General features: G+C 35.4%; 1 protein-coding gene and 1 pseudogene across 1 annotated transcript; one reads left to right on the plus strand and one right to left on the minus strand.

The window, feature by feature from the left end:
* Positions 1–278: 278 nt before the first annotated feature.
* Positions 279–711, minus strand: LOC132651256 (single-stranded DNA-binding protein, mitochondrial-like; annotated as a pseudogene).
* A 216-nt stretch (positions 712–927) lies between these two features.
* On the plus strand, positions 928–3,455 carry LOC132651263 (zinc finger protein 120-like; the record flags this gene model as incomplete). The annotated part of the gene is made up of 4 exons (XM_060376501.1): positions 928–1,051; positions 1,264–1,324; positions 2,658–2,724; positions 2,808–3,455. Coding segments are annotated over 4 exons (900 nt in total), but the record flags the coding sequence as incomplete, so codon positions are not given.
* Positions 3,456–10,684: the final 7,229 nt, after the last annotated feature.

Genomic DNA, 10,684 nt, shown 5'->3' on the forward strand with positions numbered 1-10,684 from the left:
TCTGTGTGTCTCTGTCTCTCTCTTTCTATTTCACTCTCTTCTCTCTGTCTTTGTCCACATTAATTACCATGACTATTCAAAAGCTATATCCTATTCAAAAGAGTTCAGATATGACATAGTTAAACTTCATTATTCAGTTTTCTTCTAAAATGACTTAGTGATAACATTAACACTTATGTTTTAATAGAAAAGTTTTAATCTTTATTTTTAAACTGTAGACTATACATGATTTAGAAAGGAGAATAAACAAAACAATGATCAAAGAATAATCATGTGTTCTATGCCTTTTCTTTTGTCTGGGAACTCAGAAATATGATGTTATCAGCTATGATTATTGTTGCTTGCCACTCACATTATTTTTATCCATCTGTTCACTGTAGTACAATTTCCCTTCCACAAATATATGAGCCCCCATTTTCATATACTGGTATGCCATATCTCTGATCCCTGGTCAAAACATGATATCCAGTGCCATGTTGTCTTTTGACTGACACCACCCATCTGTTCACTGTCACGTGATAGCCACATATCATTTGTTGCTAGATAAAATATTATGCCTGTGTTTTTTCCTTCCACCTGTCTCATGAAAGTGTCCTGACCTACTCACCCAAGTAACTGAAGATGATTCATAGATCACTCAAGAACCCAACTAATGGCTACTTCATATTCATGTCTTACAAACCAATACAAAACCTTTAACACAGGTTTTCAAAGCAAGCCTTTTTTTCCTTTACAATCTAACCTTTAGGCTTTTTCTTCTCCCATCCTTTACCTGATGCACAGCACCCAACTGTCTAACATTAGCACTTCTGTGTCAGAACATAAATGGAAGAAGCATTAGAATTATATGATTATATTGCCAATGAAATATAAATTTATATTGTTGCCAGTCTTTCTTTTTTACAAATGTATGGTATATTTTAGAATTCAGTGACCTTTAATGATGTCCATGTGAAATTCAGCCAAGAAGAGTGGGCCTTGCTGGAACCTTCCCAGAAGCAACTCTACAAGGTTGTGATGCTAGAGACCTGTGAAAACCTCACTGCTATAGGTAAGACTGCAATTTTTCTTTCACTTTTAAAATAAAAAGACAACTCTTACTTTGTTATTGATCCTCTTCTGTAATTCCAATTGAGAATGAGGAGGAATGAGGTAAATAAAACAGGCATGGTTCTAAGGGTCACAGAAGATAGTGATTTAAGTTTTGCCTTAATAATAACATGCTATTTCCAATAATATATATTTTCTGGTACTATATTTTAGGCTACAATTGGGATGACCATAATATTGAAGAACATTTTCAAAGTTCTACAAGTAATAAAAGGTAACTTTATGTGCATGTTGATACAGATATAAATCTTAAATTTTAATGTGTCCCGGAAGTTTGGTGTTTTTTTGTTTGTTTGTTTGTTTGTTTTTGTTTATTGGCTGCTTTTTATTTTCTGTTTTTGAGATAGAATTTTTTCTGGGTATCTGTGACTTTCTTAGACTTGCTTGTTAGACCAGCCTGACCTCGAAATCACACATATCTGCCTGTTTCTGCCTCCATGAATGCATGGATTAAAGGCACGTAGCAGCACACCTGGCTGTGTCCTGGAGGTTTTAAAGAAAAGCAACAGTGTAAAACCAGCACTGCTTTAAGTATAATCTCACAATTCCATTTACCTCAATGTCAGGTATCTGATTTGTGTTTGCAAGGCATTCCTTAAGATAGAAGAAAATAAAATAATGTTGTAACAGAAAATACCATTTAAATCATATAGACATTACAGCTACTGAGTTGAACTCCCAATCTGTTTAGTCTCATTTTATCTACTCAGATATTGTAAGAGGTATACATATTGAATAGGTGATCAGTATGTGTCCAAAACTTTCTAATAACAACCACTGTTACTCATATTCATGCAGTCATATTGTAAAGTTTAGTGAAAGGAGCAGCTTATGAGAGTCAAGAATATTGTTGTGGAGAAACCTTCATCCCTATATGACATGTCTATAATGAACAAAAAACAAACTGTGTTAATTCAGTGAGGGAATCCTTTATTATTCTTGTAATTTAAATAGGTATATCATATGTCACAATGTTTGTAAGGCACATGAGCAGAGGAATATTGAAAGAAGCAGTGTACCTGTCTTTCTCCAAGAACAATTAATTTTGTAGTAGTCCCCACTTTGAGTAGATTTTCTGAATGCGATAAATGGTTACTATTAATTGGTTTTGCAACTTCACTGAGAATTCATCAGCAACTAATACTGCTGAAAATACCTATGAATACTAAGAATTTGGAACTTCTTCTGCTTCTCGTGGCTCACTTTGCAAAGGAAGTGTCATTCATACAGTAAAAACAATGCAAATGGGATTGCTGTGGTAAAGGTCTGTATACTTACAATAATATATATATGTATAAAACTCTTATAGAAAAATGAAGCTATAAAAGTGAACCACGTAACAAATGCTCTTACCATCACAGAGATCTTCAAAAATACCCATAATGAAGGGAAAAACCATTAATGTAAATAACATGATAAAACTTTAAAATTTGATTCTCCTTTACCATTAGATCAAATTATGAAATTAATTAATATAGATAAATATATTTATTAGTGTAAAGCACTGATTGTGGTAAATCTTTCACATGTGGTAATTATCTGTGCAGGCATGCAAGCAGTCGTACTGGAGAGAAACCTTCTAAATGCACTGTATGTGGTAAAGTCTTCTCCTATACCACTGATCTCATAAGGCATAAAAGAGCACACACTGGAGAGAAGCCTTTCAAATGTAATCAATGTGGTAAAGTTTTGCACAAAAGAGTCATCTCATAAGCCATAGAAGAACACATACTGGAGAGAAACCTTATGAATGTAACCAGTGTGGTAAAGCCTTTGCAGAAAACAGTACTCTCTTAAGCCATAAAAGAACACACACTGGAGAGAAACCTTATGAATGTAACCAGTGTGGTAAAGCCTTTGCAGAAAACAGTACTCTCTTAAGCCATAAAAGAACACACACTGGAGAGAAACCTTATGAATGTAACCAGTGTGGTAAAGCCTTTGCAGAAAACAGTACTCTCTTAAGCCATAAAAGAACACACACTGGAGAGAAACCTTATGAATGTAACCAGTGTGGTAAAGCCTTTGCAAAAAACAGTCATCTCTTAATCCATAAAAGAACACACACTGGAGAGAAACCTTATGAATGTAACCAGTGCAGTAAAGCCTTTCCACAAAAAAGTCATCTCATAAGCCATAAAAGAACACATACTGGAGAGAAACCTTATGAATGTAACCAGTGTGGTAAAGCCTTTGCAGAAAACAGTACTCTCTTAAGACATAAAAGATCACACACTGGAGAGAAACCTTATGAATGTAACCAGTGTGGAAAAGCCTTTGCAGAAAACAGTACTCTCTTAAGACATAAAAGAACACACACTGGAGAGAAACCTTATGAATGTAACCAGTGCAGTAAAGCCTTTCCACAAAAAAGTCATCTCATAAGCCATGAAAGAACACATATTACAAAGAAACCTTATGAATATACCCAACATGATAAAGCCTTTGAACAGCAGTGTGGTATCCACAATAAAGAAAAGACACACAGTGGAGAGAAGCCTGTTGAGGGTAATTAGTGTGATAAAGACTTTGCATGTAATATTCATCTCCTAAGACAACAAAACATTGTGCAGGGAAACCATATGAATATAACTATGTGGCAAAGCCTTTGAACATAACTTCTCCTAATAAATAAAAGAACACATACTGGAAAGAAGCTGTCTGACTGCAATCAATGTGAATAAACTTTTGCACTTCATAATCAATTTCAAACTCATGAAAGAAATCCTAATGGACAAAAAGCCTATGAGTGCTTTTAACAAGGCGAAACTATTCCACATTTGTATAATTTTCATCTTCATGAAAGGATTCATACTGGCGAGAACTTATGAATGTGTTAAAATGGTGAGGCCTTGCACAAATCTAGAGTCATCATCATCATCAAAATTACCTTACTGGAGAGGAATTCTGTGACTATAAGCAATGTAGAAAGACCTTTGTGTTCTTTGGTCCAATGAGATCCAACAGAACTGAAAAACTAGCTCAATGGAAATGACCTCCCATTTCTGGAGGGGAAAGGGAATAAGGGCAATAGGAAAGGAGGGTAGTTCTGGGGGAGAGAAGGGAGGGGGACTATGATTGGAATTTAAAGTAAATAAACTTATTTTTAAAAAGAATACAATGAATGGTAAATATCAATTAAATGCAACAGTATTATATAATAAGGTGTTTATGGAAGACTTATTGATAATCCTGATTCTCAACATTTACTGTTTTCAATTGCCTCACTTTACACAAAAAACTTTTAATCCAGTGGATGAATATGTAGGGAATGGTGAACTAACACCAGCCAGGAAGTTCTCTGAGAGTAACACAACAGTGGTAGCCTGTAGAAGTTTCTTTGTGTACACATACCTATTGTTCCAGGGGTTCTATTGAAAATCATCACAACACACACTGAATTTTGAGATATGAGGGAGGAGGCTTTCTTTTCCATGTATGACTCTGCTTCTGGCCTAGATGGGTAACCATGTCAATGGTGCGTTTTCTCTGCCTGACTTCATCTGGAGAGTATCTTTAGACATGGAAACCACCAATCAAATTTGATAGATGGCCTTTGACACAGATCCCTGATAACTCTCCCCTCCCTTCAAATATAGGATAATTTGGTTCTGTGTTCTTGTTCTTCTTATTCATATAATAGGAATGTGCTGTTTAATGCAAATCTAGCATTCTTGAATTTCCTAGTATTAAACAATTATCTACACCTATGCTTGGAGCATCCCAGGTACTCCCCAAGGAATATAAGCAACTGTGTTCTGTTTTCTGGAATTAAAGTTGAACTTACTTTCTGAGGTGGCTCCCAGAGTGGCTAACCACTGTTATGCTCGTGAGCTTTCCAAGCTTTATACTACTCATCTTCTGCCCCTCATGCCTTCCTGGGCTGGTGGGAAACAGCCCTCCAGGCAGCAAGAGAATCACATTCTCTGAAATGCCTGTGATAAAATATTTCAGACTGCATAGCATTTCAAATTTCACATGTTTCTGGATTTGAGATGGTCAATCAAACAGTATCTTGGGATGGGACTCATTAAAATGAGTTATACTTAGTGTTTAGTTCAAGGTAAGGTTGCAGGCAAGCTTCATGGTATGAAATCTTCTAAGGTGAGTACAGTGGCCCATGGAAAATAAATACAAGCAGAAATTTTATTTTTCTGTTTTTAATAGCTGAGTACTGTTCTGATAATGTAAGGGTGAATGGCAGGGGAGAGGGACTCTCCTTTTGAGTAGTCTACGGGAAGGGGATGGGGGAAGGTGGAGGGAGGGACCAGTAGGAGTTGAGGGAGTGACCTTCAATCAGCATATATAATGAATAAATTGTGAAAAATAAAAACAATTAATAAAATAACATATAGTAAGGAAAACAAAGCAAAACAGCAAAAATTTGAGTCTAGTTTGGTTAACTGCCCTCCCTCAAAGAAAAGAAAGACGATATATAGAAAGAAAAGAAAAACAGAATCTTTGTCTTTGTCACCTTTCTTCCCTGTGAGCTCAGTTGAAGATCATTATGCAATGGAGACCATGATTCTCTCTCTGAAGTTTATGTTACCATAGAAGCAGGATTCAAACCTGAAACTAATGGCAGAGTTTCCTAGTTAACATATCAAATCAAACCTACCTGCCATTTTCTCTCAGAAATCCTTCAGTCCTTCCATGTTATCTGTCCGTCCAGGCTAGTACAGCCCATGCAATACCCTGAATTCTCCTTCCCAGGGCCTGGGATAACCTTACCCCCCCTCACCCACATATAGGCAAATTATTTGGGCTACCTGGTTCTGTCAAGCACCATGCAGGAGCAACAGCAGAACAGCGATAGAACTCATGGAATGTGGCTCCCTTGTTAGCATAATCATGATGAGTTTGTCTTGGAGAAGCATAATCCCAAGAACTAATTTTCCTGATGACTTTGTGTTCTTATGTAGCATATCTCTGCTTGTTGCCTTTGTGATGCCCATATTCCTTATAACATGAGTTGTATGAAAACTTTAAGAAAGCTTCTATCTCATCACTGGGCAATATCACTGGCATTTAAAATTAACAATGCTTGATCTCTTTTCACATGTTTACTGGAGCAGTTTAATGAATTAAGCATTGCCCTTGAAATGAGCTATAGATGTAGATTGTTAGCAATGACCATTATACTTAGAAATAATTTGGAAAAAAAATAGATTGTTTAATAAGGTCAGGGAAGATGTTTTTGCTAACGGCTCTGTTGTAAAAACTCTTAGAGAACAATTTAAATTTAAGAAAAGTACACTATTAATAGTAAAGCCATGGATGTTTTAAGGTTGATGAGCTGAAACAATAGCCCAAGGTAGCATTGGCTGTCTGGGCACCCTCAAACTGGGTCTAAAACTAAGACAGCAGTTGATTCCTCTATATTTGTTTTTTCCCCTCAGCTTCCTGATATGATTTAATAAAAATGATTAATGAGTAGATGCACACTCCTTTAAGATTTAAAGTACAGTTGCCAGTACCATGCCATTTTTTATTACTGTTGCCCTATAGTACTACTTGAGATCTTGGATGAAGATATCTCCAGAAAATATTTATTGTGCAGGCATTTTTTTTTTAAATCAATTCTGGTTTTTTTGTTTTTCCATATGAAACTGAGAATTGTTCTTTGAAGGCCTGTAATGAGTTGTGCTGGTATTTTGATTGGAATTGCATTGAGTCTTTAGATTTCTTTTGGTAGAGTGGCCATTTTTACTATGTTAATCCTCCAATCCTGGAGTATGGGAGATCTTCTGATATCTTCCTGAAGTTCTTTTTTTTTTCATACAAGTCATTCACTTGCTTGATTAGAGTCACACCAAGGTACTTTATGTTATTTGTGGCTTTTGTAAAGGGGTTTTGTTTCCCTAATTTCTTTCTGAGCCCATTTGTCTTTTGTATAAAGGAGGGCTTCAGAATTTTTAAATTTAATTCTGTATCCAGTCATTTTGCTGAAGTTGTTTATCAGCTGTAGGAGTTCCCTGGTTGAATTTTTTAGTGTTATATCACATCATCTGCAACACAAGCTGGAATGGATGTGGAGAAAAGGGAACCCTTCTCCATTGCTGGTAGGAATATAAACTTGTACAACCACTTTGGTAATCAATCTGGTGCTTTCTCAGAAAATTATGAATAGTGCTACTAGAATATTCATTTATACCAACCCTGGGCATATACTCAGAAGATTATCAACCATACAACAAGGACATTTGGTCAACTATACTCATAACAGCATTATCGACAATAGCCAGAATTTGGAAACAACTTAGATGTCCCCAAACCGATAGACAGAGAAATTGTGGCACATTTATACAATGCAATACTATTCAGCAATTAAAAAGAAGGAAATAAGCAGGCAAATGGGTGCAACCAGAAAAGATCACTCTGAGTGAGGTATCCAGAAGCAGAAATACGCTCATGGTATATACTCACTCATATGTGCATATTAGTCATATAATATAGGAATAAAATACTAAAATCTAGAGTCTTAAAGGATCTAAACAACAGAAAGAACCCTAAGGAAGATGCTTAATCTTCATTCAGAAGGGCAAATGGGATAGACATCTGTAATGGGGGAAGATAGGAAACAGGGCAGGAAACTACCACAGAGGGCCTCTGAAAGAATCTACATAGCAGGGTATTGAAGCAGATTCTTAGACTCATACCCAAATTTTGTGCAGAAAGCATGGATTAATATGGAAGATTCAGGAGCTAAAAAGGCCTGGATGGGAGAGGCCCTCAACAAGGAGGCCATTGAGCCAAAAAATATGGGCCTAGGGGGTCCTGTTCCAACCAAGGACCATGCATGAAGAACACCTAGAACCCCTGCTCAGATGTAGCTCATAAGTATCTCAGTTTCCATGTGAGTTCCCTATTAAGAGTAACAGGGGCTGTCTCTGACATGAACTCAGTGACAGGCTCCTTGATCAGCTACTCCTGGAAGGTTCAGCCTTGCCAGGCCACAAAGGAAGAAGGTTCAACCATTCTTGGTAAGACTTGATAAGATAGACTAGGATAAGATAGTGGGAAGAAGGACTTTCCCTATTGTGGACTAGGAGAGGGGCATAGCGGGAGAAGAGGAAGGTAGGTTGTAACTGGTTGAAGATGAGGGTGGGGCTTACAGCCAGAAAATAAAGTGAATAAATTATAATAATCAATAAAAAAGAAAAAAAGGAGGATTTTTTTTTCCTGAGATGGCTGGACTCAGGCAACTGTCTCTTAAAAACAACTAGAAAGAATAGTATTTCATCTCTACTCATTTTCCTTTTTCCTGTAATACTATATATAATAAATACCCTTGATAAAATTCAGTGGTTTGTCATATATTCCTAGTATTATAATATTGTAAAATATTTTACAATTCAAATTTTGATGTTAAGTGTGTAAAAATAGTTTATGAAAAAGTGGCTTGAATTTTCAAAGAAGCAAAGAATGATTACTCAAAACTCAGGAGGGTGAAAATAAAAGGAAATTGATGGAAGAATAAATTATATATAAAAAATTAATATCTCTTACACAGTAATTAAAACATTTTGGTTATTGAGATTTAAAAAATATACACAGAATATTTCTCAAGTAAACAATGTAAGCTATTAGTAATAGCTCCTATGCATGCACCCTGAAGTATTTCTTTAAATTATTCCTCTTGTCACTGAAATGTGTTCTTTGACAAGTCATGCCACTACACCCTGATGTTCAGGCTCTAATACTGGCCATTCAATTCTTATTTCAGGGTACTGACTGCTTATAGCCCAATTAGGAGTGAAGTCAGACAATGTTTGATTTCTGTGTCTAGCTAAGGTCACAATTTTTGATGATACGTTTTTAGTTCGTCCACAATTTCAAAGTAAAATGATTGACTTTCTTGAAATGTTAAATGTTCTCTCTCACATACATGCACACACACGCATATATAATGTGTGATACATGTAATAGGAGTTATTGGCAACACAAGACTTGAAATTGAAAGAGCCAAAAGAGGGGTGTATGGGAGATTTTGTAGGGAGGACAGAGATGTGAGAAATAATGTGATTATATTAAAATCTCAAAAAAATGTATATGTTTTCCATGAATAAAAAAACTGAATATTATAATATTTTGCACTGATGTGATTCAGGACAATCAAGTCTATTCTATCTTAGCACACAGTCAGCTGTGTTTCAGTAAACATGAGTATATATGTGTGCTGGACTTGCGCAAGTCATCTGTTGTTTTCATATGGATAATGGTAGAACTCCTCATTCAGTGTGTACAGTATATATTCTCTTTTAAATTGACTCAAGAATTGTAGGAATTTTTTGTGCGAACTGTATAAAATAAAGTTCCCCTAAACTTCTATCTTGGTCCACATTCTTCTACTGTCTCCTTACATCCTTTTACACAGAAATGCTATCTAACCTGGATGGTAAAGAGTGTTCAGTAGATGAAGCAGAAGAATGGACATTTTTTGTCTAGTCCATTCTGTTAGTTCCTGTCCTTCTGTTGGAGAATTGGACAACTGAGTTCAGAGTTTTCAAAGAACAATGTTTATTATTTCCCTTTATTTTGTAGTTATGGTGTGTGGGTTTTGCCTCTTTTTATTTGATGCTTGGGATAATTCATTTTTTGTCTTTTATTGGATGTGATTAACATTTTTAGATAGGAGTTTTGCTTTGATTGGCTTCTGTAGTGAAGGAGTTATACAAAAATACTGCTCATATTTTGGTTTATTGTACAATATATTTTTATTCACCATTTACTATTGAAAGTTTACTGGATATAGTAATAAGGATCCCTTAAAGATCATATACAATCGGTCTCAGCCATTCTAGGTTTAGAATCTCTCTTGAGAGATCAGGAGTTACTGTAATGAGCCTGAATGTATATGCAACTTAGTCTTTTCAACTTGCAACTTTTAATATACCTTCTTTGTTTAATATACTTTTCTTTACTTTTAGGGTTTTGATTTTATGTGATGAGCACAATTTCTTTTCTGGTAGGCTTTGTTGTTTTCTATACTTTTTGTACTTTTATAGGTTACCCCTTCTTCATTAGGTTAAGGATACATTCTATTATTTTGCTGAAAATATTTCTGGGATTTTGATGTGAGTTTTGTCTTCTTCCTCTATTTCTATTATTCATAAATTATTTTTTTGCACTTTTTAAATATTCTGGATCTTTTGTGCATGGCTATTTAACATTTCTTTTGATGCAATTATCCAGTTGTTGTTGTTTGTTTGTTCTTGTTGTTCATAATAATCATCTTCATCTTCATTTCTTTGTCCTCCTCCTGCTTCTCTTCTTGCTCCTCCTCCTCCTTTTTTTCTTTTCAAAATAGTTGCTTTACTCATATATTCACCCTGATTAAAGTTTTCCCTTCCTCTAACCCTGGCAACTCTTTCCCATCTCCCCTTCTATCCAGTTCAAATTCACCCTCATATAAAACAAGGAGGGCTATAATGTATAATAAGAAAGTAAAATAGAAAAAAGACAAAAACAATCACATCTTATTAGAACAAACAAAGAAAAGAAAAAGAGCTCAAGGGGAGAAAAGATGTAGACTTGTTCACACATGCAGAAATCTCATAAAATATTAAACACA

This window comes from Meriones unguiculatus (assembly GCF_030254825.1).
Source record: "Meriones unguiculatus strain TT.TT164.6M chromosome 13 unlocalized genomic scaffold, Bangor_MerUng_6.1 Chr13_unordered_Scaffold_44, whole genome shotgun sequence".
Classification (NCBI taxonomy): Eukaryota; Metazoa; Chordata; class Mammalia; order Rodentia; family Muridae; genus Meriones; species Meriones unguiculatus.